This window comes from Balaenoptera musculus, chromosome 6 (assembly GCF_009873245.2).
Source record: "Balaenoptera musculus isolate JJ_BM4_2016_0621 chromosome 6, mBalMus1.pri.v3, whole genome shotgun sequence".
In the NCBI taxonomy this organism is placed as follows: domain Eukaryota; kingdom Metazoa; phylum Chordata; class Mammalia; order Artiodactyla; family Balaenopteridae; genus Balaenoptera; species Balaenoptera musculus.
In genome coordinates this window covers 112,435,637-112,463,451 of record NC_045790.1, presented here as the reverse complement: position 1 = coordinate 112,463,451, position 27,815 = coordinate 112,435,637, and the positions used below count along the sequence as shown (strand labels likewise).

The 27,815-nt window shown below is 44.2% G+C and overlaps 2 protein-coding genes across 6 annotated transcripts in view; one reads left to right on the top strand and one right to left on the bottom strand.

The window, feature by feature from the left end:
* Positions 1 to 3,193: 3,193 nt before the first annotated feature.
* Positions 3,194 to 22,537, bottom strand: GTF3C4 (general transcription factor IIIC subunit 4). 3 transcript variants are annotated; one of them, XR_005020246.1, is made up of 6 exons: positions 22,159 to 22,537; positions 13,046 to 14,872; positions 9,682 to 9,812; positions 6,462 to 6,550; positions 4,083 to 4,927; positions 3,194 to 3,997 (listed from the first exon to the last, which is right to left on the bottom strand). XR_005020246.1 is itself a non-coding variant. In XM_036854861.1 (5 exons), exons 1-5 carry the CDS (start codon positions 22,498 to 22,500, stop codon positions 4,863 to 4,865), a joined length of 2,454 nt encoding a protein of 817 aa, XP_036710756.1. In that variant the 5' UTR covers positions 22,501 to 22,537; the 3' UTR covers positions 3,194 to 4,862. The 3 variants fall into 3 exon arrangements, 2 of the variants coding, with proteins under 2 accessions (XP_036710756.1, XP_036710757.1); XM_036854861.1 differs by having other exon boundaries at positions 3,194 to 4,927; XM_036854862.1 differs by lacking the exons at positions 3,194 to 3,997; positions 4,083 to 4,927; positions 6,462 to 6,550 and adding an exon at positions 9,902 to 9,945 and having other exon boundaries at positions 9,680 to 9,812.
* A 558-nt stretch (positions 22,538 to 23,095) lies between these two features.
* DDX31 (DEAD-box helicase 31) overlaps positions 23,096 to 27,815 on the top strand; it is a 72,707-nt gene continuing 67,987 nt past the window's right edge. Inside the window, exon 1 of one of the 3 annotated variants that reach the window (XM_036854865.1) lies at positions 23,096 to 23,303. In XM_036854865.1, coding sequence (XP_036710760.1) covers positions 23,208 to 23,303 — 96 coding nt within the window. In that variant the 5' untranslated portion in view covers positions 23,096 to 23,207. The remainder of the gene's footprint in view (positions 23,304 to 27,815) is intronic. The other 2 variants (XM_036854864.1, XM_036854866.1) reach the window with 2 other exon arrangements.

Genomic DNA, 27,815 nt, shown 5'->3' with positions numbered 1-27,815 from the left:
TTGCATTAGTACCAAAAACAAAACAAAACACCCTAGACCTCACCAGTCTGTTAGCCAAGCGTCAAACTGATAACACATGAAATGCTTCAAAGCCACCACCTCTTACACCATCCAATGAGACCATTTCACAGGACCTTTCTATGAAACTAACAGGACTTCATAATAGTGAGGTAAGCAAGTTTTTACCTTAGAAATAACTATAAGATTTAGAGTTCTGAAATTCAATTCCACCAACCCATTTACGATATTTCAACTAGACAGCCTGCACCTTTGCTTTATCACATCAGTATGAAAGTATCATCATTCCCCCTTTGCAGCTCCTCCCAAGCCTGGGATGAATGAATGAATGAATGAATGAACACCATGTTGGTTAACCATATAATACTGTGGTAAATAAACTCACTGTCTAGGACCTCATATCGTATATTAAGTCTCCCCCCCCTGGAGTATAGTTATAAGTTAAAATGCAAGATAAAAGCTGAATCACCTAATCTGATTAAGAGGTTGGGGGCATACATATGTATATAACAAAAAGATTAACTTCTTTACAGGACTTCTTTATATAAACAGTCTCTCCCCTGTTAAATTTACTGATTTCTACAGCAAGTTTTCAGAAACAGCCATCTTAAAACAAACCATACATGCAGATAGGAGGCTGCACCCTATTTACCAGACTCAGGCCGGCCAGCCAGTCCTGATACTGATGTGTATCTGTGCCAGGGAAACAAGTCTGCATCTTCTGAAAACCCTGCTGTACACCAGGATAGCGATGCTGTGGTGAGAGTGATCATTAGAAGCAAGTCTGCAAAGCTGACTTAATTCAGTATGAGGACAGTCAAATCTCACGTGCTCTAACGTCAGCTTGAACTGCAGATACCAGGTTATCATCACATGAAGATCCTAGCTCCAAAAACTTCTTTTAGCATCAAGAAAGAGCAGTTCAAAGCTTAATACCTATGAGACTTGAGACATGGTCTAAAACTCTGCTGGAAACTGCCAGCTGATACTTCCACTAATAGCTAAAGTGCAACCACTTCACTTCAGTTAGATCTGCTATAGAGGCATTTTTACAATCCGATGATGGTGAGGGGAGAGGCTAGATGCCCGAGCCGCTCTGCCGTCAACAGCGCTGCTGAGCCCCGCGCACACGGGGCAGCGTGAGAGCACAGGGATGTGTTCACACTCAGTCATGGAAGCCTGCAGACCCCAGCAGTCCGTGCAGGGCTAGCCGGAAAGAGATGCTTTTATTTGTGTGGCTATTTGCTGTTTGTGCTGTCCCAACTCTAAAAAGAAAAGAGGGCAGAACCTATCTTTCCCTTAAAAAAATTTAGGCCTGCTGACTTTGAATATAGCCAGAATTTTTTGGCTTGTCAGGAATAGCTGGGGGGGATCAGAGCGGGTGGCGGCAGTGAGCTGAAGTCCAGCCCACTCTGCCCCAAGTCCAGCCTGGAGGTGTGGGAACTTTCCAACAGGGAAATTGTAATTCAGAGTTTTGAAGAAAACCAGATACAGTTTATCAAGTTGTTAACAACTAACACTATTACCCTTAGAAAGAAAAACTACTGTTTAATAGTTTCTTCTAGGAAGGGAGACCTGCTATGTGATTTAGTTTTTAGAAATTTTATCACAAACCTATTTTTCTTTCAAATCTGGTAGCTCAGAAGGTGTCCTAAAGCTGAGAGAACTAAAGGGAAGGAAACGGAGAGGACCTCTCCTGGAAGGAAAAGCGAGGGAGAGGGAGGTCAGGAGCAGAGAGGACGGACGGACCTGTGGAAATCGGACAGTGACAGTAATTCCTGCTTTCATTCCAGGAGCCGCGGCAATTCACCAAACCCCGACACAGTTCAGTGCTGCCAGGAGAGCGGGTGCTCTGAAAAAGCAGCTCTGCGTTCCTCCAGACAAGACCAATGAGCCTTGATTTCTTCTGCATATTATCTGACACCATTATAGTTACAACAGAATATAATTTAATATTCAATTATTACCCTTGGACATTCTTTTAACCTAATTAACTGGTGAAGGCTGCTCATAGGTCTAGCCCACACGCCCCAACGTTAACATTCTCAAAAACTTCCTAGAGGGAGAAGCAGAAAAATGTCACCCTCGACCATGAGCTTCGCCAGTGGTTCTAATAACTCCTGACATTGAAAAATAATTGGTAGTTTTGGCAGATACAATAGTAGGCAGAGATGGCTTGAAGTCTGGGTAGTGGACATATGAGGATTTCAGAATGAATATCAAGCCTAACAAACTATCAATTTCTTATCTAGAATAATAGGAACAGATTAACCCTCAGCAGAGAAAGTGTGACACAGGTGTGGATATCAGACTCCCCAAATGCAACGCTGTCGTGGCTTAGAAGGTCTAACTGCACAGGACCTTTGCTCCTGCACCTTCATGCAAAGCAGTGGCATCACCGCCGTCTCATCCACGCCGTGGAGGAGTGACAGCTGAAATTAACTTGAAATCCACTACACAGATCAGGTAAGTTTTAGGGAGGTATAGAGGGCATGGTAAGTGTAAACCAGGAGAGACAATTTCCCGGTGTCCCTCCCGCTCTTCCAGGGCTTCACTGCTCAGCACTCTGTCACCAAGTATGCTGACCCTTAGGACGTTCAGAAGTGCAGTGTGTTTGTGATGCTGCCATTAACTGCAAATCTCCTCTCGTTCTCACAGGTCAATGGAGTAACCTCCACAGAAGAGGGGAGGGGTGGGGAGAGGGGGCGGAGGGCTCCCAGCTCGGCGTGCAGAAATTTGAGGCAGGTGCTGGCTGGATTTCAGCCTTAAGAATGCCATTGGGCAGAGCCCCCCCAGAGAGAAGTCACGTTCTAGTTAAAAGAGTTGCCATGTTTACTGCTACCCAGACATACAAAATAACTCAGGGGACCCTTTTTAGTTTATTCCTAAGAGTCAAATTTTCCCCCCAAACGCATAACTGCTTTAAATAAAAACTTAACGTTAAGTTTTAAATGGCAGCAGCACAAAATTCCCCAATAAGAACAAATCAACTACTAACTCTGATTAGGAAAAAAAAAAAATAAGTGAAACTAAGCATGCTATGATTATAAAAACTGCAATAATTCCTTGACAGGATCTCAATTTTTACTGTCGTATTTACTGTAAAGTGAAACAGCTCTAGGCACAAACGACCGCAACTATACAACTTTCTGAGCTGTGTTCTTCCTGATTTTAATGCTCCCTGGTTCTCTTCCCTGACAATCATTTGAACATGCTGGACCCTAAAGTCTGGATAAACGCTCCTCTTGAAATTACCACCAAAATGAGAAAGATAAGCAGACGATGCCAGCAGAATTGAACAGCAGCAGAAATACAGAATTCAACACAGGAGACAGAAACGAAAACTTGAATGGGAAACAAAAGACATTTCAAAGCAGACTGTCTGGAAGTGCCTCTTAAGGGCTCTTGTCTCCAATACCTACGGACAGAGCAGGGAAGACACTAGGGGGAGAGAGGCTACAGGTGGGAGCGGGGTGTCTGTTACACGCTCTCCAAACAGCGAGTGTTTCTCAGTGAGGACAAAATGTCTCTCACTAAGGATACAAAAATAAAAGCAAGAATAAGTGTTAGAATAAAGGCAAATTAGATAGCATTTAAAATCACTTAAATTTCACATTCTGTATTTCCCATCCAACTTTCCAGAAATATGCACCATTTCAAGGTGAGTGCATTACAGTCCTGTTAATTAGCACCAATCCCTAGGATACTTATTTTAAAAATCCAAGAACACTGTAGTTCTAGAATGTCTATTTTTAATTTTAGGTTTTAAGACCAATTAATGTCTAACATCTCTTCTTAACAGTCCACAGGAAAATGCCTGTATTATAAATATCGAGGACCTTTGCAGAGAGAAGGAATTCCCAGCCTCTGGTCGACTGAGCTACACACACGATAGCACCAGAGCTCAAGGGTCCACACTTCTGAGCTGCCTGTCTCTTTCTGGAAGTCTCTAGACAGACTCGGGATATAAATGATACGTCTGGAAATATCAACATTAAAAATATTAAATGTTTTAATACTAAAAGGAGAAAATATTACTTTTCCTCCATGTACAAATATCTCACCAAGTTGTCACAGGTAAGTCTGAAGAGGGTTGTGACGCATGTGAACAGGAATACTTGACATCCTTATACCTGTGAAGGAGTCAGAGCAGGAAACTGATGACATGGGAGAGAGATCATTAAAAATAAGTCACAATTATTAACTTACAAGAGTCACCTGATCTTTTGACACATTAAAACCAACTTTAGTCTTGGCTTCAACCTCTTTCAAATATGTAGTTTTAAGAAAATGTTTTCAATATGCATGAAAAACAACGGGCAGGATGCAGATCTGCAGCTATTTGTTGAGAACAAAATATCAGGCCCACAGGTTGCTTCAGACACTTTAATATCTGTTGGGACACTGCATACCACGTAGCAGGTAACTAAGGCTCCCTGGAACCACAAGGCAGTTCCAGACCAAGGCCAGGATTAAAAAGCCTAACTTGGCCCAGCAAGGCCCTTATCCATACTCGCTAGAAGGGACCATTCTGTTCTGAGAAATGACAGGGCATGCGTTTTGTTCAAACTGCTTCAGTCAAGACACTTGAAAAATAAGTGTTCCTCATTGGCAAGGAGTTGGGGGATAACGTTCATCTCAAAAGGACTTAAAATCTCTGCACTCAGTCACTTTAAAGACATCCTTTAGTCCCTGGAGACAGAGAACGCAGTTCAGCAGTGAGTCCCCACGCCCTATGTACAGTCATGAAGGGCGCCTCTCCTCTTGCACGTCCTAGCTCTCGGGGCTGGACGGCACTTTCCACAGCAGAGTACGTGCCCTTTCCATCTTCCCATCGTGGACATTCAGAAGACAGGAGAATCACAGAAAGGGCAGGGGCTTTGCAGTAACCTCTTAATCCAGTCAGGATCTGCAAGAGTAAGACAAGCAGTATTGAGCGTAAATTTCAGAAAAGGCAATCAAATAATCAAATGGGATGAGCCCTGGATGGACCACAGTCTTAAGGGACGGGCATTCTGGTCCCAGCTCTGTGTCCCTGGACAGAGCCCCTCACTACAACATTCTAGACAAGGCTGGACTAAATCTGTGGTTCCCAAAGCTAAGTGTGTAATGAAATAGGAAAATAAGGGTAATGAATGAGTGTTTTCATAAAGCTAAATTTATTCTGTTTAAAGAAAGGACTATACTTTGTTCTGAGAGTATTTCCTTCATACATGGATAATGTTAAAATACTCTTATAAAATGACAGTAACTTTAAAAAATACATTACTTGGAAAAATAAAAACATGCCAACACTGTGTCAACACTTTCTCCCCCTTTTAAAAACTTCCCTGGTCTGTGAAATACTGTGCTCTACTGGTTAGTACTCTCCAGATCTCAGCGATTCACACTCTTCCTAAGAGCTGTATGTGGCGCAACACAAAATCAACTGGCAGGTGTGTTTTTTTAATTTGTTTCCATCTTTTCCTGATTTCCTGTCTAAATAGTACACCAATTCTCAATTGCAATGAGTGTTTGAAAGTCCCCCCAAATTTGCTTCAAAATAATCCAATAAGAGGAGGGAAGAGGGGGAGGACTACAGATGAACATAAAAGGTCATGAGCTGGCAATTTTTGAAGTTGAATGATGGGTACATCAGAGTTTCTTATACTCTTTTTCTCTACTTTTATGATTGCATTTTCCATAACAAAGAGTTAATACAGAACACAAGCTGCCAACACACCAACTTCTCAGAATTAGAGAGCTTCAGCCAGGTGAGAGCAAAAATCAATAAGGGTGTAGTTTTACACAGAACATTTTGTTTTACTTGAGACCACAAATTACCCACAAAGTGTACACAGGTGTATAATGGTGTCTAGTTAGCTCATTTGGTTAGTGTGATGTTAATGAGCCTCAGGTCATAAACTGACATTCATGGGACTGTTTACATCACTAATTCCTGACTCACATCTACGATCTTATTTCCAACTAGTTATGTCATAAATGTGGGCTTTGTCACCGGGGCTATCAGGAAAGAGAGTACTGACCAACCCGAAAAAGAATCCCACCATGGCTACTAGAAGGATGACTGCAAGTGCACGTCCCTGTTTCAGCAATGCTGTCTTTGTATATGTTATCAGTTGCAGAGTTTTCCTTCAAATACTGTATAGTCTATACATGCCATCTAAAACAAGCTTTTCTGAATAAATGATTTGCTTGCAGTGACAGAACAGTAAACTGCAGCCCTACTTACTCACATACTAAAATGCAACAGGTATGTTAACGTGCATATTCCAGTGATCATCTTTTAATTAGTTGTGGCTCATGATAATACCGTACAGAGCACAAGGAGCCTGCTCGCCACCCCTGATGGCACGAGACTAAGCGGGATGCAGGACTTGCGGGTGCTGGCGCAGTGCCAGCGTGCTCCAGCTCACCCTCCCGCAAGCTGGGAAAGCACTCACCTTCTGGGGCTGGATGGCGGGCAATGCTGTCATGGAGCAAACACCTCCTGTATATCAAACTCTGGCAGGACTGGTAGGTCAAGAAGCACCTGAAAGCAGACAGGTTGCACCACCAGCTCTACTAAGGGTGGAAAGCAGCAGTGTTGGAGGTGACTCACCACATACAGTTATTCTAAAACCACAAGTTAACTGAGTAAAGGGCAGAAACAGTTCACAAATGCATGGCGACAACGTATCCCTCCGCACAGGCCAGACCTACCCCACCCCACACTTAGTAAAGGGGAAGTGTCGGTCAGGCTAAGCCAAGAGGTACAAAGCTTCTAATCCAGACAGTCACTGCAGCTTCTTGTTTTTGCCATGTTTGCAGCACTGAGAAAGAATGTAGTCTGCTTACACCTGATTGCACTGTGAATTTTTCATATGTTAAAAAAATCAATTATGTATTATACTGGAAACTATTCTTGTTAGTGATTTTTAAGATTAGGTATAAGCACTGTCTTTAAGAATCTGACAGCACAGTGGGGAAAACCTGAAAGATATTGAAGACAAAATTAATGGTGCAAAAAAAGAAGGGCCATGAACAAAAGCTCAGAGGTTCAATTCCATCCAATGACCATTCACTGAGCATCTACCAGGACCAGGCAAGTAAGGGAAGGTGGGCAGCAATGGGATATCAGAGCGAGCACTTGGGCTCTGCGTGGAAGGTTTTCTGCAGGATAACAGTGTTTAGGATGAGCAACTAAGCAGTAAAAAATACAAAGAGGAAGGGAGGTTGGGGGAAGGAATTCCAAATAGGTTTACCTTGAGTAAAGACTTGGGTGTACAGGAAGAAAGATTATACCTGAGTGGGAGCAAGCACCCATTCTCACCGGGAGAAATTACACCCAGGTATTCTGGCACTAACTTCAATCAGCAAAAATGAAAATAATTTTTGTGGAAGAAGCCATCTGAGAGACAACAATGTATAGTGGTTACACATGGAAACTCTGGAGCCAGAAGGCCAAGTTCTCAGCTCTGCCGCTAACCACCTGTGTGCCTCTGGACAAATTCAAACTTCCCCAGGCCCCAGTTTCCTCATCTGTAAAAATGGGAACAGTGGCGGTGCCCCTCGTGTGGCTCAGGATGCGTGTACTGCTTAAGAGTCGTGCCTGGCACGCTGGCAGCGCCAGGCGCAAGTGGCTACTGTTACAAGGCCACTGCTATTACAAGCTTGTTTCCTCTTCTCCCCAAACATAAGGCGGAACAGTCAGATCAGAAGAAGTCTAGGGACACAGCAACGGCCGGGAAATCCAGACATCCATCAGTAAGAGAGGGAGTAATGGAGCCATCCACACGGTGGAAAAGTCTGCAGCTGTTGAGAACGGGATCTATGTACTGATGTGGAAAACGCCCACAACATCTTGCTAAGAGAACACGCAAGTTGTTACGGTAGTTATATGTAGCACAATCCTGTTTCGATTGGAAATAAACTTTAAAAACCTACTGAGTGCCTACCACACACCAGGCATTGTTCTAGAAACAGCCATGAACAAAACAACCAAATTGCCTCTCTTCATGAACTTTCTATTCCATAGAAAGGAGAAAAACATAAAGTAAAAAAATATATTAAGTGGGACTTCCCCGGTGGTGCAGTGGTTAAGAATCTGCCTGCCAATGCAGGGGACATGGGTTCGAGCCCTGGTCCGGGAAGATCCCACATGCTGCGGAGCAACTAAGCCTGTGCACCACAACTACTGAGCCTGTGCTCTAGAGCCCGCGTGCCACAACTACTGAAGCCCACGTGCCTACAGCCCGTGCTCCGCAACAAGAGAAGCCACCGCAATAAGAAGCCCGCGTCGCGCAACGAACAGTAGCCCCCGCTCGCGGCAACTAGAGAAAGCCTATGCATAGTAACGAAGACCCAACGCAGCCAAAAATAAATAAAATAAATTTATAAAAATGAAAGAAAAGGTTCTTCATTAAAAAAAAAAAAATATATATATATATATATATATAAAGTGGTGATAACTGCTAAGGAGGAAAATAAAGCAAGGAAGAGGGATGAAGACTACATACTGAGAGGGGAGAGGGATGTCATCAGGTGTCACGATTTTAGGCAGTGTGGCCGGGAAGGAAGCCCTGTGGACACCTGCTGGAAGAGCACCCCGGGCAGAGAGGACAGCCAGTGCAGACGTCCAGGGTGGGAGGGGTGCTGCGTGTACCTGAGGAACAAGGAGGCCAGTGGACCTCGAGTGAAGTCAGCAAGCCGGAGAAAATGTAGACGAGATCAGAGAAGGGATGGGGGCCAGGCCATGGAGTCTTGACCACTGACTGGATTTTAGCTTTTACTCATCAGAAATGGGCAGCCACTAGAGAGTTTTGAGCAGAGGGGGTGACATGAGCTGATGAGGTCGTAATAGGATCACAACCTCAGCTCTACTTAGAACAGCCTGGAGGGGGCAAGGAAAGACACGGAAGATGGGCTGGGAGATAACTATAATAATCTGGGCAAGAGATGATGGTGTCTTGGACCAGGGATGTAGAGGTGGAGGTAGCAAGAAAAGGCTGGATTCAAATTTGAAATGCCTTTATAACTTCCAAACAGAGCAACTGAGTAGGTGCTTAGATATGAAGTCTGGACTGAAGGGGAGCAATTCAGACTAAAGCAATATGTTTAAGTCACCAGTGTACAGATGATAGGCGACAGCCCAGGGAGAGTGCTGACAGAAGAAAGACAGGTCCAAAGACGGACATCAAGGAGACACTGTGTCCAGAGGGCCAGGTGATAACAAAGCGCTTTAAGGAGGAGGAAGAGGGAGTGATCAACTGCGTCACATGCAGCCCGTGGGGCCGTAAGATGAGGACACGCCAAGGTTCCCTCTTAGAGCGAGACTGAGAAGACCTCTACCTTTTGTTAGAGTTAAACCAGAGTACAGAAGCACTTCATATTCTATAAACGTCAGCAGGTATTGCTTTTGTCATACTGATTTTTAAAAATTTAATGCTACTTCAAAGCAAAATAATATTACCAAAATAAATAAACCCCTATATACAAGAAGCAGAAAAAACCCCATCATTAAAGGGTGTCTTGCTTGAGTCAAACGGATGGTACAAAGCCCACACCAGGTTTTACAGTAGCAGCTTTTCTCCAACCTAATGGCATGGGCAACATATACTTTGGATAAACACTTTACAGTGGTTTGTGTGACACAAAACTGGAAAATGAGCAAAAGCCGCTTACCGGAGCCAAATGTGGCCATTGGAACAGACTGCCTGTTTGCGATCTGTGAACGGCAAAATCTCTTTACACAAACTACAGTGCTCAGGGAAAGTCTGCTTGTTCATCTTCTTTGAGATGTGTCCGATCAGCACCTAGTAAGACAAAGCAGTCAGCAGTGTTTTGTGGTGAGTGCAGGGCTTCCCGACACAAAGGAGAAATGGAAAACTACACGGTATCTTACGTAAGACAGGAGCTCTGCATCTCCACGTAGGCCCATCACGCTCTCTGAAAAGTAAAAAAGCTGGACCTTCAACTTGTGTCAACTGGCTGAGTACAATAAAATAAATTCATTCAGGCACCCTGTGACGACAGAGTGAACTTTACCCACTAAAGGAAAAACTGTTCTGAAAACGCAAATCTTATTACTTGCCTTTAGTTGCTTCTGAAACAAGGACTTCAGAGTTCTGTTAGAAGACAAAGTATTCAGCTACACTTACAATGTTTTGACTTTAAGAAAGAAAAACATAATCTCTATAGGCAAAATATCATGTGAAACACTAACTCTGTAGAACTATACAAATGTCTATTCTTTAAGAAAAGCTTACAAAGTAAAAAGATAATCAAGATAAAAAAATAATAATTTCCCCTTCTGATGGCCCAAAGACCCATGACCAATCTAGTCAGCCTGCAATTGGAGACCAACCGACCTCACAGCAGAGGCATGGCGGGACCCACCGTGGGAGTGGGAGAGATGGACGGGGCAGGCTCTAGGCCTTGGCCCTACTTCAGCTTTGCTTGTTTCTCTGCTTTGTTTATTAGAATTGCATCACTCCAAAAATGAAAGTCTGAAAAACACTGATCTACTTCATTATTTTGTTGGAAGAACACCTTTACCAGCTATATTACTGGGAGGCATGGGATACACCAATCCTTAAGAACCACCTTGTCTTACTAGCAGATAATGTCTTTCAAAGTTTTAATCCATTGACACTTAAGCTCTTGTGTAAGAACTTCTTAGTCTGCGATTCACTAAAATTAGTTCACTGAAGTTCTGAACGGTATCTTAATAGCTCAAAAGGGTGTCTTACCTACTCTACATATAATTTACAAATTTAAAGCCCATTAACTTTTGGCCTTTATGGCCTTGAAAATTCTAATTTATGGTCCCTTACAGCAGGGACAACCAATGTACTAGGTTTGAAAAGATTCATTTTTATGCACACAGTAGGATTTTACTTTATTTTTTAGATGTTGAAAACAAAATTTATTCCCTGTCTTTCAAAATATATGCATTTATTAAGAAAACTGTCCAATGGTTTACTGTCAGATTTCACAAGCAAGCTTCAAAGCAGGGGATAAAGAAAGTTATAAATTCCAAGTTACAAGTTAAGTGCTCTCCTTAGCCTTTACCTAGTAAACTCCAAAACAAAAAACATTTGTTTTACGCAGTAGGATTTTAAAACATGAAATGTATTGTTTTCAATCAAAACTCAGTTGCTGTAGATGGGCAGAAGTATAATCTTCCCTTCTTTAAATTGGCTCTGTTGGAACCAAGTAACTATGCTAAATGTAGCTTTCCATGCTCATGCAGCATCTGGTCAATTATTCTGAATCATTGCCAACCAGCTTCCATTACAAATTCCCTAAAATGTTTTTGTTCATATTTTACGCTTATAACATCCCTGCTAGGTCCTATGAACCAGTGATACCAGAAAACTCTTCCACACAATTTAGACCACAATGAAACAATTCTTAAAAGTTGACTTTCAAAGATGAAAAGTCCATTACATGAACAGTACATCTTAACTACTCGAGTGTGAATGAAAGTACTGCTGCCATATCAGTAAACAAAGGACGTTGCAGCCATCCAGCCATCACATTACAGCTGCCCGTCGGGGAGCCCTGAGGGAGCTCAGGATGGAGGCAGGATGCACCCCCCCCCACCCCCGCCCCTAGCAGTCAGCCGCTACAGCCACCCCCGACGGTGCACCAAGGAGACTCGGGATGAGAAGCACATGGCGATACTGGCCCCATGTAGCTGAGGTGCACATCAAAGGAATGATTTCAGTGAGCCCAGACTTTGCATCTTCCCATACGTAGAAAAGCGCTAAATTTCTTAACTTCAGATATCTGGTTTTCCTTAATTAACAGTAACCTTTAATGCTCCAACTACCCTGGTCTTTGTTGCAACAACTCCAATATATCCTGGCTCCACCCCCTTGCCCCTTGGGAGCAGCCCCTCAGAGCTATCTGAGATGCTGTGTCCCAGGCTTAAGTCCTCAGTTTTGTCTGCTGAATAAAATGTAACTCTGAACCTTTAGGTTGTGTATTGTTTTTCAGTCAACATCAGATTGTTGCAAACATCCTTAAGAAATAATTTTAGGGGTGTACGGGTACACACACACACACACACACACACACACACACACACCTTTCCAACAAGAAAATGCAAGAAGTGATTCGCGAATGGTTTAACATTAGGCATGAAGATATCTGAATTTATTACCTGCAATTAATATTTTAGATAAGACTCTAGGCAGTGAGAATAAATATCAATCTTCAAAGTAAAAAGAACCACAGACATCTGTGGTCCTGAATATTTTAGTATTCAGTATGTTCCTTAAAACCCAATTCTTCAGGATTTTAGAAGCTGTTAGGTCAGGATTCCTGATTAATAAGTCTATATAACACTGAGCTACACAAAGTTAAATGATTTCTTTCCTATAGGAATTCCCAGAACCCTTAGAAGGACGATGTACACTGGGAACCTTTAAGAGGAGTACAGAGCATGCAGTAGCTCCCCAAGCTTGGAACCCTACTGTTCTGTCAGGGAACTTGAATTCTGTGAAATACATTTTGGATAATACTGCAAGATTGTTCTACCATCAAAATAAAGATTATAACCCAGTTTCTGTAACAAAACAAAACAACAATGTATAAGTAATCATTTGTTTACCTCTTATGCCCTTCTAGACTAAATCAGAAGACCCCTCGAGTACTATCAAACGGAAACAATCCCAGCCACAGTCCTCCCCAAACCTTCTGCAAATGGGAAGGGAAAGGAGGGTGTGCCACACTTCCCCTGCTGGGTCTGCCCAATCACAACGCAGTCTGCTTCTGGAGCTCATCCACAGCCTGGAAATCTCCCAAACCTTGCGTATCAATCAAGGCCACAGTGAGAGTAAGAACTGAAATATTCTTTGTGTGATATGAATATGCCCTCTGCATTCATCTGTTTCTTATTTATTCTCCTGCACCTCATGCCAATCAATTACCTACAAAATGTCAAAGCAGAAGTTGAGCTTTACGAATTAAGTTTAGGTCATTTCTTTCTCACAAAGAAAGCAGACTTTTCCGTTTCAGTGCTTTTTTAATCAACACCTACCCGTGCGGTTCTGTCATCATACTCTTCATCGGACATTAAAAAGTTACAGAGTCCCCGGGTGGGGATGCTAGTGTTTTCTGTGATCCAGGTGTGCAGGTATACTTCGCCTAAGACTCGCTTCATGTGCTCCCGGGTCAAGTGCATTTCCACAGCTTCAATTTTCCCTTGGATTTCAAGGAGTTTCTCTTCCATTGGCTCTCGGCCTCCAATGTCTCCAGACTGAGCGAGCGAGTCATCTGTGGGGCCCTCCGGACCACCTTCTTTGCTCCTCTCCTGAAGGCCTTGCTTATTCGTCTGTTCGGAGGAAGTGCCTTCTTCCGGCTGCTCACCCTCAGCACTGCCCGTCCCAGGTGAGTCAACCAGTAAGATTTTTGAGTCCTCAAGGATGGGTCTGCATAAGGCTTCTGAAGCGGTTTTCTGCATCGACTGGTATAAAATCCTCAGGAGGAAGAGTTTGAAACGCCAATAATAGGTGGCCCCACTGCTTTCAATCTTTTTTTCCAAAGCTTCTTGTAAAAACTGAGGGATATGTTTATCTTTTAAAATCTTCCAACGTACTAGGTCTATTAGATCTACCTGCTTAAAGAGATTTTGAACTGAAGATTCCAGAAGCTGAGCAGCTGCCTCTTCAAAGCTTTTGAGAGTAACGAACTGAACCTGGTAGTTTTTGTTAACGGGATGGAGGCCGTTGACCATGCCCTCAGTGGTAATGACGGCCAGGTACGCACCAAAGGGGCTCACGGCTATCCCGTGTGTCCTCACTGAGCCAAACACATCCGAGAGTTTAATCAACTGGTGTTCAAACTTCAGTGCAACATCTGTGAAAATGGGAATCAGCTGCCTCACCTTCCCATCACTGGAACAAGTATATACCGTCCCATTCTGCTTGTCTGCAGTCATGGAGACAATCGGCAGTGAGTGCAGGCCTGTGACGTGAGAATTGTGAACATTCAGACCTGCTTTGGAGATCAGAAGAAGACACCAAAACACATAGGGTCCTCTTGCGGCCACCACTAAGCTACAACTACACTTCTGGTAAGGGTGATACAGCGGTACACACTTGATGCTCTGTACTGGTAACTGGTCCATTTCTTTCCACAAGACGACAGGCTGCCTTAACGTGAAATAGCCTTTAACTGCTTTGAGATTGACAGGAAGAATTTTTACAGGTCCAAAAGCACTCCCCACAATAAGGCCGCTCATTTTCCGATTATTGTGCTCATATTCCCACCAAAACAAAACACTAGGAGAGTTGATTCCTGACTCAATCGTGTTGCATGAAGAGATAGATTCCTTTCCTACAAACGGTAGCTGAAACTGCCACACAGCAATGTTACCGTTTTCAAAGAGGACGGCCAGGAGCACACTGCCCACGTCGCGGCACTCGTTGTTATGCTTGACCTGCTGAGTGGTACAGATGCCTGACCACTCCATCCTGACTGGTGTCTGCATGCTGTGTCTCCTCTGAAACTCAGCAAAATCCCTGAGATTCCCTTCTGGGGCCTCACTTTTAGAGAACCTGTAACTGGTCTCATAAAGACGTTCTCCATAAATCTCCGTCAGATCGACCAGCTGGACCCACTGCAGTCTGTTGAGGTTAGCCTGGATGGTCAGGCGATTGTCCATGGTCAGTGCTGCCAGGAGGCACCTGCCATTAGCATCACAGCCCATGGGGGACCAGCTAGTGTACTTGAATCCTCTCAATGGTGGCAAAGCCTTCCCCTCAGGGTTGAACACCCTGTCCAACATGAAAGTCTGACTGACTGTGGGGTCTTCAGAGGTGGCAAATTTCTCCTTACACTCAGCAACTTCCGTTTTTGAGCCAACCTGAAAATAAGAGATATAAAAACTATCAGATAAATATTTCACTCTAAGAGGACTATATGTACATTGCTTAGGGTGAATTAACTGATTCACATAAATACATAAATCAGTTACATGTTTACATATTATAAATATGTAAAACAGTAATTTGATATCAGTTCTGTTAATTTTGGCATGACATGCATTTAAAAGATCAAGCACATGTCTAAGACTAAATGAGCATTCACTCAGGAAATGGCAATTGTTTTTTAAGGGTCAGAATAAGTGCTGTCATTATTCATAGCCTCGTTCCCACATTGTTCTCAGAATTGACATATGCAGTAGCAATGACAGAGATGTACTTGATTCTAAAGAGTCAGCTAAGCATTCTGCTGAACTAGTCACAAAACAATAAAGGAGAAAGTCATGAAAAAACATCTATCTATATACATCTTTGATACAATTAGATGTTTGCATTTTTAACAATATTTTTTTAACAATATTTTTGTAATACAAATGTCAGCTCTTAAGTTTTCTACCTAAAATTTCATTTACAAATTACGCTGAGAGCCAACTCCAACAGTTCTGTCCACTGTTTCTTTCTTTTTTTTTTTAAATTAATTAATTTATTTTTATTTATTTATTTTTGGCTGCATTGGGTCTTCGTTGCTCTGTGCGGGCTTTCTCTAGTTGCGGTGAGCGGGGGCTACTCTTCGTTGCAGTGCACAGGCTTCTCACTGCGGTGGCTTCTCTTGTTGTGGAGCACAGACTCCAGGCCCATGGGCTTTTGTAGTTGTGGCACGTGGGCTCAGTAGTTGTGGCTCACGGGCTCTAGAGCGCAGGCTCAGTAGTTTTGGTGCACGGGCTTAGTTGCTCCGTGGCATGTGGGATCTTCCCGGACCAGGGCTCAAACTCGTGTCCCCTGCATTGGCAGGCGGATTCTTTTTTTTTTTTTTTTTAATTTTTATTTATTATTTATTTATTATGTTTATTTTTGGCTGTGTTGGGTCTTCGTTTCTGTGCGAGGGCTTTCTCCAGCCGCGGCGAGAGGGGGCCACTCTCCATCGCGGTGCGCGGGCCTCTCACTATCGCGGCCTCTCCCGTTGCGGAGCAGAGGCTCCAGACGCTCAGGCTCAGCAGTTGTGGCTCACGGGCCCAGCCGCTCTGCGGCATGTGGGATCCTCCCAGACCAGGGCTCGAACCCGCGTCCCCCGCATTGGCAGGCAGACTCTCAACCACTGCGCCACCAGGGAAGCCCCTGGCAGGCGGATTCTTAACCACTGCGCCACCAGGGAAGTCCCTGTCCACTGTTTCTATAGAATAATGTCCACTGCCGTTAAGACTATTTGCCGTTCCCTGAACACTCCCACTCTGCCTTCCCTGGCTCCCTTGTGTAGAATGCTCTCGTTCCTCCTATCTGAATCCCATCCCTCCTACCAGGTCAAACTCTATGAAGCCTTCTGAGATCATTCTAGCTTTCATTCATCTCTCCCTCCTCCAAGTCTGTAACATACATGAGCAGTGCTATTTATTTAATGTCTAGGTGTACAATGGTGAGCTCTTTAGAAAGATTTTAAAGGGACATTAAAGACAGAGGAGAGATAAATGACCAAAAGAAAGTGGTCCAGAGCTATAAGAAAATAGTCAGAAAGGCTAAAGCCAAAAAAGAACACAGGTCAATTAAAATATGGTTTCCGTTATGTCAGAAGCAGGAAGAAGAAAAGGACTTGAACCACTGTCTTTAGAGAAATGAATAACAGAGAAAGCAGAATCTTTCGATTCCTTTTTAGTGTCAATCTTCTTTTACATAGAGGCTGATCTTTAAACGGGAAAGGGTAGATTAAACATGATTAAAAAGGAACTCAAGCCTAAATATACATGGATATAACAAAACTCACTTTAAACCCCCAAGCCCAGAGGAATTACACTCCAGAATACAGAAAGACCTTGGAAGATGAACTCAGAACCATTACATTCCTCGATAAAGCTTGGACAACCAGAGATGTGTCAGAAAACCATAATGCAACAAATAGTTAACTGCTAAACTGCATAATAAATAAGCATATAAAATGAAAGGTAAAGTCCAACAAATGAATTAGAAGACTAACTTTTCCTAAAGTGTGTTAAACAGAACATCACTCCCCTAAATTGCCCCTTGAAAAAGAGGTCTATAACCAAATAAGTTTTGAAAATGTTATATATTATACATTATTCCCCCTTCAAGAGTTACAGCCAGGGAGCTACTGAAGAGACTTATTTAACCAGAGTTATCCAAACTTTTATTTTTTATTTACTTATTTATTTTTTTTACCATTTAAAAAAAATTGGGGTATAGTTGCTTTACAATGTTGTGTTAATTTCTGCTGTATGGCGAAGTGAATCAGCTATACGTACACACATATCCTCTCTTTTTTGGATTTCCTTCCCATTTAGGTCACCAGAGAGCATCGAGTAGAGTTCCTTGTGCTATACAGAAGGTTCTCATTAGTTACCTATTTTATACATATTAGTGTATATATGTCAGTCCCAATCTTCCCAGTTCATCCCACCCCCACCCTTCCCCCCTTGGTGTCCATACGTCCAAACTTTTTTTTTTTTAAACAATAGAACCTTTCGGGGGGCTGTCATCTCTGGAAATTGTGTCTTGGGCAGTGTATCTTGATTTTAGGGTAGTCTCTTGGCTATACCTACAGACATGCTGGAGAAATACAGACTGGAAATTCCAATTAAATACAGGTGTCACTGGCTAACCTGTTAATAAAACAATGCTAATCAAAGCCCAGAGCTTTGGATGGGTATATAAAATTTGAGTAAAAATCTGTCCTGTGATGCCAGACTGCCTGGATTCAAATCCTGGCTCTATCATACACTAGCTCTGTGACCCTGAGCAAACTGTTTAAACCTTCTGGCTTTAATTTCCTCGTCTATAAAGAGTATAATAATACATGTTCTCATAGAGTTTGGAAGGTTAATTAAGTCAATGTATGTAAAGCACATACTAATAAATACTCAATAAATGTTATCTATGATGACAATTATTAATACTCTCTGAGGATTAAGTAAATGTTAATGAGACCTAATAAAAGTGTGTAAAATGCAGGGTAGGTAGGTATTAAGTTGTCCACCAAATGAAGGGTAGATATAAAATTGTTCACCAAATCCCATAATCCTGTAAACTAAGCAATAATCCTCAGACTAGGACAATTTACTATTACAGTAAAAGCTACTATGGAACTGAAAGTAAACTTACAGAATGTATAACCCCAAACAGCAGCACAGAATGAAATAAAGGAAGCTCAAGCTTGGTCCTACTCACTGCAGGAAGAATCCTTGACGGAATGGAGAGCAGTGTGGATGTCAGCCAGTAGGGAAAATCCTTAGGGTTTTTTGTACAGTAATTTCTAATATGTTAGGTAGTTTGAATTAGCCTACTGCACCTCCCCTCAACTCTCCATATCACAAAACTAGTTAACAAATCAAAACAAGTACTCAGATGCCCTAGGAGCATACCAGTTAAGAGTCCAGCTCCCAGAGGCTGACCCCCAGCCAATCATTTGACTATCACTATCCTGTTCCTAGTTGGCCACTATTACAACTAATAGCTACGTACTTTGTAAGCACCTAACAAATAAAAACTCATTTGAAGCTATTAGACAGAAAACTTCTTGAGGGCAGGAATAGAATTCCAAAGACAGGAAATAGTTATTTAACTTAATGTAGTAGATGGAGTTAATATTACTAACGTTCTTAACAACTGATACAAATTAGTTATGCACATATTATTAGAATTTGGAACCGTGTACAACTAGATGATTCATTAAATCAGCAGTCCAATGGGAAAAGAAATTGCAATTTATTCTTTTTTTTTAAATTAATTTATTTATCTTTGGCTGCGTTGGGTCTTTGTTGTGGGGTGTGGGCTTGTCACTGCGGTGGCTTCTCTTGTTGCGGAGCACAGGCTCTGGGCACGCAGGCTTCAGTAGTTGTGGCACGCGGGCTCAGTAGTTGTGGCTCGCGGGCTCTAGAGTACAGGCTCAGTAGTTGTGGTGCATGGGCTCAGATGCTCCACAGCATGTGGGATCTTCCTGGACCAGGGCTCGAACCCATGTCCCCTGCACCGGCAGGCGGACTCTTAACCACTGCACCACCAGGGAAGTCCGCAACTTATTCTTTTTTTAAAATTTATTTATTTATTTATTTATGGCTGTGTTGGGTCTTCGTTTCTGCGCGAGGGCTTTCTCTAGTTGCGGCAAGTGGGGGCCACTCTTCATCGCGGTGCGCGGGCCTCTCACTATCGCGGCCTCTCTTCTTGCGGAGCACAGGCTCCAGACGCGCAGGCTCAGTAGTTGTGGCTCACGGGCCTAGTTGCTCTGCGGCATGGGGGATCTTCCCAGACCAGGGCTCGAACCCGTGTCCCCTGCATTGGCAGGCAGATTCTCAACCACTGCGCCACCAGGGAAGCCCCCGCAAACTTATTCTTAAGTCACTATTTTATTGCTTTTCAGATTTATATCATTCACCTTTATATCACGTAACCTCAGTGCCCAGGACACTAACTTGCAAATAGCAGATAATATGTCAACTATTATTTAACTGCATATTTTCCTGAAAAAATTCATAATCTAAATAACGATCAGACAAAAGCTTCAAAGAGGTTTAGTATCTACCTTCTAGCAGTGCTACATACTGAAATCTAGGTTGCAGAATGTCCGTCTTTCATGTTAGAGCGAGCTGGACAGAACCAAGTAGATTTAAATCCACAGGGACTGTCAACGGGTCGTGCAATCAAAGTACAGATAGAGACTTCTTTACATTCCTACCATTACTCCAGTTTTATCCCACAGAAGCCTCTTTTAGAATTGCAGGACAACTCAGCATTCATTCACCAGGCAGTGCTAGGCTAGTAAGACTGCTAATTGATTGGTGGTTTCTGTGATGTGCATACCGAAGAACAGTGCAGAAGGGGAAGATGCCACTAATTAATTTCAGGAAAGCAATCAATTACCAGAGGGATATATAAAGATTTCCTGTTACTCATTTTTCAGGTGTGGAACCAACGACAGAGTCAAATTTTTATCAGAATACAGTACTATAAATAACTTCATATCCACAGCCATAGCATTAACCCAGACTCCTTCCTTCATACTTGTATGACTATTTTTTAAATTGAGCATTTACAGTGTGCCAGGAACTGTGCTAAGTAATTACACATGTGTATGTATGTACATGTATGTACGTATATAAATATATATTTAACTGAATCTTCCAAATATTCTAAACAAGGTAGGTTTTATTACCCTCCTTTTATAGATAGGCCTATCTTGCTATCTGGTGCCAAAGTGCAATCTCTTAACCGCTGTTTTATACTGACCCCAACAATCATCTACTTGCCTCTAGGCCAGCCAGATTCATATTCCTGAACCACACCAGGTCAGTCCACGTCTATGATACTGTAACAGCACTTTAGGCCTTCCTAGATTGAAGTCAACCATCTCAGACTGACCTTCAAAATTCCCAAATTGGCCTCACTTTACTTCCTCTGACTCTCTAGGAAAGTTACTTGAACTCAACTGTTGACCCATCATTATTTACACAAACAGCAGCAAGTTATGCTCATGATTTACATGTATGTGCGTGAGATGGGCACCTCATTCCTGCCATCTGGATGACCCTTTCCTCCGGAGGACTTCTTACAACCCAAACCCTACCTTTTTTAAGGTCTGCTGCAGATTCACCACCAAATAACTTTCCCTGATAAAAGCATCTCGCTTCACTATTCCTTCCTTTCTTTAAATTCTCTCTGCTAAAGTATTAAATCTCTACCATATTGAGACACACACTTAACATTTTCTCTAGCTGATGTGCATATGAACATCCTTAGCAACAGTAAGTTTCTTTTCAGCAGAGCATACACCTTTTAAAACCCCTTTGTTCTGCCTCCCTCCTTGAGTGTTTCTCAGTTCAGCAGCATTACGAACATCTATCCACCCGATTGGTTATACTTGAATCAATTTGTTCACATCTTGTCCCAGATCTTAGAAGGCTTAGTCATACAGGTTTACCAATGATCCAATTCAACATCAAATTATCAGTTTCAAACTTGGATTAAGTATCCTAAAAAGTGGTGTGGGTTCCCTGCACCCTACCCAGTTAGTGATTCCTATTTTAAATGGCTGTGCAGGCTAAGAGTTTTTTTAAAAAAACTTCAAGTTCACAAAAATACGTTCTCTTTATATAGATACATACCCTTAAAACGTTTATCACTACCCATTATTACATTGTTATTTGTTCACGACTTGCGAAAAGAAGGTAAGCTCCATGAGGACAGGGACTTTGTTTTGTACAATGCTTTACTTCCAGAACCTAGATTGGTGCCCAGCTGATACACAGTGGTATTCAAAAATGTGTTGAAAGAATGAATATACACTTTGTCACATATATGCATACAGATCTATAAAAGAAACAGCAAAAGTTTTAGTACTTTTAAACCACTAAAATCAACAATACGACTTCCTACTTAAAAAAAAAAACAAAACAAAAAACTTGCAAATGGTGATGATAGAACAATAAAACTTCAGGAGCCCTAAAGTTCTGAAGGCAAACTTAGTTAATATGAAGCCGAAAGCACTAAATTTACACGGAGATCTCGGGCTTTAAGTTTAAGAACTGCACTTATTTTCCAGAGGCTTTATTTTTCGTTCTACATCCCAAAGCCTCTTAGTTATTGAAGAAAAACTGGAGTACTAACCCCGACATCCAGTATTTATGCATCTGCGCACGATGAGAAGCAAGGACCATTCATAATAAAGTCACTGAAACAGTTAAGACAATGGAAAGAACCAGTTTTTCTCCTCCAAAGCAAAAGAGGCGCAAGGGGAGGGCACAACACAGTAAACAAAGCCAGCCAAAGGCCTCGGGGAGCAAGCCCCAGACAATAGGAGCCACGGTAGAGGCAGGTGTGGGGTTGGGTCAACAGGGGGTGGAGCCTCAGACAGCACCGAGGAAAGAAATCGGCGCCAGCAGCCGGCCAGACGCTGGGGCAAAGGGGAAGCCTGGCTCCGAGAGGGACCTCCCGAGATGTGTGCGTGTGCGTGTGCGTGTGTCGGGAGTGGATGGGTGACCCGGGAAATCGGGCGTAAACGTCTGGACGGTTTTTTGTTTGTTTTTTAAGCTACCGTGACCCTAAGCGCTGGAGGCGAGGAGGGGAATCCCCGGACTAGGCGCGGGCCGGGATTCCCCGGGGACCCGTGACGCGGCCGCGGGAAGGGAGCAGGAAGAGACCCCAGGGCTGCGGCCCGGGGATGACTTACTTTGAGGAAGCAGCTGTTGAGAGGCGCAGGCACCGAGGTGCGGTGGATAACCAGGTCCTGGCCCGGGTTGTGCACGTCGCAGATGAGCTCCAGCACAGCGATGCTGCGGGCCGTGGACACCGACACGCGGTGGTCATCGGACCACACCAGCGGCTCCAGGCCGCTCACCGCATACTGCAGCTTCACCGCCGGTTCCCGCCGAGTCACCAGGAGGCGGAACGCGGCGCTGGGCCCGGGGGCCGCGTCCGCCCCCGGCTCCTTCCCGCCCGCCTCGCCCTCCTTCTCCTCGGGTGGCGCAGGCCGGTCGGCCGCGGGCCCCACCCGGGCCTTGGCCGTATTCATCTCTCCTCGGATGCAGAAGCCGAACCCCGGGCGCGCCAACCGCGCGTCGCCGTCCCGTTGCCGCCTCCCGCACCGCGGCCGCCGGCCCCCAGCGTCCCCTCAGGCCCGGAGCGCCGCCGAGCCAGGAAGGACCCCGTCGTTGCTAGGCGACCCAGCCCTGCCAGGTGGCCAAGGCGCTGCCTGTAAAAAACGCTACTCCTCTGCTGGCCGGACAGAAGCGCCCGGGCTGGACAGCGGGTGGGCGAGGGGCAGGGACCATCCCCCCCTCCACCCCCGCCGCGGCGTGATCAATCCCCAAGCCCTTTTAGGGACCTCCTGGGGCAACTAAGGTGCTGAGAGAACAGTAACCCGGCGGCAAAGGAAGGAAACATTGGTTCGATGGGGCACGTCTCTTCTTGTTTCTCAAAGGAATTCAAAGAACTGCACGGCATGAACTGTGGGGTTGAGTGTGACTTGACACCCCCCTGCCATAGGCCAAGCCACGAGGGACGCCAAACGGGGCGGCCGCCTCGCCCTGGGGCCCCGGGGCCGCGGCTTCGGTCTCTAGTAGCGCGGGGCCGTGTGTTCGCGGGCTCTTTGGGACCCGGAAGGCGCGCGGGCGCAGGACCCGGCGGGGCAGCTACGCGGGGTCCTCGCGCACGTCTCACGTGGGTCCGAGCGGAGTGGAGGTCCCGGTTCGTGAGGTCTCGACTTGCCTCTCCGCCGGCATGGCAGCAGCCGACGGAGTGCTTCCCCACGTTCCCGAGTCCCGGGCCGCCGTCCCCACGACGTCCTCCAGACCCCGCCCAGCCCAGTCGAGGCGGGTGAGTTCTGACCCGGTTTCGGATTCGTTCGCACCCGGGGCCGCGGCGCGCCGGGACCTACCGCCTTGCCTCTCGGTCGGGGTTCGAATTACTTGCGGAGTTAAGAGGGGAAAGTCAGATATCGGGCAGCTCCTGGAGTCGCTGAGCAACACGTGTCTGAGACCGGGACACCATTCTGCGGAGACGTTCTTGGAGGGAGCGGAGCGGGCGTAGACGGGCGGGAGCTGGCGCGGGCTGCTAATTGGAGGCAGGGATCTGAGACTGTCACTCGGAGAAGTTAGGAACTGACGCTCGCGCGAGAGGCCCAGCTTGTCACTTACCAAGCGCATCTCTAAACTTTCAGCCGCCCTTTCCTCGACTCTAAGGGTCGTTTGTTTCGGGAATGAGGACTGGAGACTAGAAATTTCTTTGAAGAGTTTTCAAAACTGGGGTGTATTTTCATCCACGTGTAGTGAAGGGGGAAAAGAAAATACAACTCATCAATATAATCCCCTCATTACGTGAGAAAATGATGCCTTAAATTTAACCCAAGCCAGAGCTGAAAATTGGTTTAGGATGGTTGGCTTAGCTCCTAGGAAAGAGGAGGGGTGCAGGGCAGAAATCTGTTGGAAAATCATGTTGCCTTAATGACCCGGAAGGTTACAGTTTGGTGCCATGGAAAGTGTGTGTGTGTGTGTGTGTGTGTGTGTGTGTGTGTGTGTGTGTGGCGGGGGGGCGGTTCTCGAACAAGCATCACTTAATGCCTTTGAAAAATTGCCAAAGGTCGGTTCAGTTCCTTTCAACCAATGTGGTGACGCTGAAACTCCTTGAGTTCATATAAGCTTACATCAGCTCATACCCACTGTCTGGATTATTGTCTAGATTTTTTTAGTGATAATCAACTTCAGGATTTAAAGGCTTGTAAGGACTTTTCAGCTGGGTGATGTTGTAGCTGTGTCTATGCCGAGGGGGCGGGGAAGTATCAGTACCAAAGAGCCAATTGGGAACGTGGAATTTGGAGTGGGGTAGACCTGGGATTTGACCTTGCAACATGCTAGCTCTGTGACCTTGAAGAAATTACTTCACCTCTCTGATCCTCACTTTTCCTATCCATAAAATGAGAACAATAATTTCTACTTCATATAAGGCTATTATGAAGATTAAATGAGATAATATACATAAAGACTCCATATGTTTTCTGGCCCATAGGAGCACTTAATACATGTCAATTATTTTTAAAAAAAGTCATATTGGCTCCATTTTGGGTAATAGAATTGCTACATCAGGAGGTCAGTAGGGTGCTTGTGCCATGTACATGCCTAGTAACTAACACATAGAAAGCACTTAGTAACACTTTGTGGAGTGAGTTGAATAAATAAATGTAAGCTATCTGGTTTTATGATTGCTTGAACCACTGTGTCAAAAAGATATTAATCAGGTGATGATCACTGTCTGCAGTGGCCTTGTCTGCGCCTACATTTTTGTTTATGTCTTGAATGAGAATTATGTATATGCTGATCAAATTTGCTAGTAGCCTGAATTTGGGTTGAGTAGCTCATATACTGGACTTGGAAAGACCTTGACAGCTTAAATTATTCTCTATCTAATGCTATGCAGAATGTTTTTTCTAAAAAAAAAAAAGAAAAGAAAAAAATACAAATTTATTGTAAGAAATTTAGAAAGTAGATGAAAAAAAAAACCAAAACCCACCCATGATTGTCATACTCAGAGATAACTCTGGGTAACGTTGTGGTATATATCCTTCTGGAAAACAAGCAGAACAAAATTGGGATCAAACTATACATGATGTTTTCTAACCAAACAGGATACATTTTCTAACCAAACAGGATACATTTACTAGATGGTATTGTAGCATTATTGTTAGGAACCCAGGGCGTAGAACTAGTGTCTGGGCAAAGCCTTGATCCTTCAGTGATCCTGGGGCAGATTACCTCACTTCTCTGCCTCTGTGTTCTCATCTTAAAATGGGATGATGCCAGTACCCTATGGATAGATGACATCATTCATGTAAGTATTTAGCATACTCTCTGGTGTATAGTAACTACTGAATACGTTTATTAATATCAAAGACATGGCATGTAGACTGTTAGGGCAGGATGGACCCTAGAGGTCACCTGCCATAATCCCCTCATTATGCAGGTGTGGGAGCAGACTCAGGGACTTGCTTATTTTTAGAAGATCCAGATGTGTCCCTGCTCTTCTCTGCTCAAATGCCACCTCATGAAGCATTCCTGTATCTTTGCCTCCCTTCCCCTCGCTGTGGGCCATGGTAGTCTTACTTCATGTTTTGTGCCCAAATAACCCTTTGTCCATACCTCTTCTGTAGTACAAATATAGGTTTGGATTTGCGATTTTACACTTTTGTCTCTTCCACTAGTCTGTGACTTCTTCAAGGGCTTGTCTAATCTTTGTATCTTCAGAACCAAGCTACTTGACGGTGGTCAGTTTTTTAAATGAATGTGTTGTGGATGCTGGTGGGGTGCAGGGGAACTAACAAGTAGAATAGATCCAGATCACGGAAAAGGATAATTCCATCACGTGTTATTCATTAATCTTACAGTTATTTATTGAGCACTTACTTTGTGCCAGACGTGGTCCTGTGCAGGGGATTCAGTGCTATCTGGGACAGGCTTGTCCATTTCTTCCAATCTAATGGGGAAGACAGACATCACACAATGAATTACGTGCTGTATTTATTATTTTACTGAGTGCTGCAAAGGAGAATAAGGGTGCCAGGAGAGCCAAGAACAGGCACCCTGGTTTGACAGGTGGAGAGAGGAGGTCAGGAAAGCCTCTTCTGAGGACGCAGCAGGTAGCCCTAGATCTGAAGGATGAGTATGAGGGGAGGGCTGGGGACATGGGTGTAGGAGTAACATGTGCAAAGGCCCTGAGGAGAGAAGGAGCTTGGTACATTCTAGGAATTTAAGGAAGTCCAGGACGGCAGAGGGTAAAGCTGAGACTGGTGAGATGGGCAGAGGTTAGATTCTAAAGGGCTTTGTAGCTCGCATTACACATTTTCAATTTTAGCCGAGCAATGGAAAGCCTGCCTGATACTGTGCTTAACTCGGAACACTTGCCTGTTAGAGAGAAGTTGACATGGGAATAAAGAGTGACCGGGATGGTAAGGGATCTAAAGTTTGTGTCCTGTTTGGGATATTTAGTCCAAAGAAGGAGGAAAAAGAGGAGTTCTGTGATGAATGAAGGAATGTTACATACAAGAGTTGCTGCAGAAAGCAAACTGCAAACTAGTAGATGGGTCTTCCAGGAGACAGGTCTTGCCTGGATGTCAGAAACAGCTTCCCAGCCCCTAGAACTTGGTTGGGGACAGAATGGGCTGCCTCATGGGATGGAGAACAGTAGGAGGAGGTGCAGGCAGGAGCTGCAGGGCCACCTGTCAGGGGGTCTGGTGATGGGAAGTCCACACATGCGTAGGGGGGAGAGGCCTTTGGGCCTTTTCGTGCTCCAAGAGCCTGTGGGTCTGTAAACCAGGTAAGATCTGCACATTTCATTCCGTCTTACAAATGATTCAAGAGACCTGAAACTTGACTTCATCTCTTTTTAGTCTGAAAATTTGGGACTTCGTAAAAATAAATTTGTAAAATTTGTAAAATGAAGCAGGTCAGTACCTACTTCATTAATACTAAATATTAATACTAAATATTTGAAGTTGTATGTATCGAATTACTTATCTATAGGAGCCCTTAGGGTCGCCAGGAACAAAGAACTATTGTTATTGCTAGGTTAGTCAAAAGCTGACAGTCATGGCTAAAGCAAGCTGATGTGTACACAGAAGTCATGATTTCAAGCCAAGAGGAAAATAACATATTCCAAGAGAAACCAGAACTCCACAGTAACAATTCCTAGCTACTCACAGGATGTTTTTATATTCATGTGTAATGTAAATTGGAAGAGAAGGCCAAGGAAAATAGAGGAATTGGATGAACTTCTCCTAGGGGAAGTTTGGACATCATACATTTAACAACATTCATGTTATGGAAACGAGAAGCAACAGGCAAGAAAATGTCCCGTATTGTAGCCTGTAATCGGCGATCAGACAGGGAATGGAAAGGCGAGGAGAGTTGGAAGTAATTGCAGTAGAGGTGATGGATGGAGCTGAATTCTCATTTGGAATGGAAACGGGGAGGAGGAATCGTCTCCAAGCCATCTGAATCTGGGGGAGCAGCTTGAGGGCAGAGAATGACGGCGATCCAAGCGCTCTGGGGTGGAGCGGTAATAAAGGTTTCCGCTTCCTGGGCATAAGCTGGGATGCAGCATCCCACATGTCGTCACCGATGGGCTTTGTTGGCGGCAACAGAAAAGATTCATTTCCCCTCTTCCTCGTCCTTGTCATGTGCATGGATTCCTAGAGATTTGGATTGACTCAGCTTGCACACTTCGCAAGGTGGGTCCTCTCCTCCCCGCAAACAGACTCCATTTGTTAAAATTCAGCCTGAAAAATGTTTCTCCCTTCTTGATTATCTTGGTGGAGTTGAAGGTTAAGGTGATTGGTGA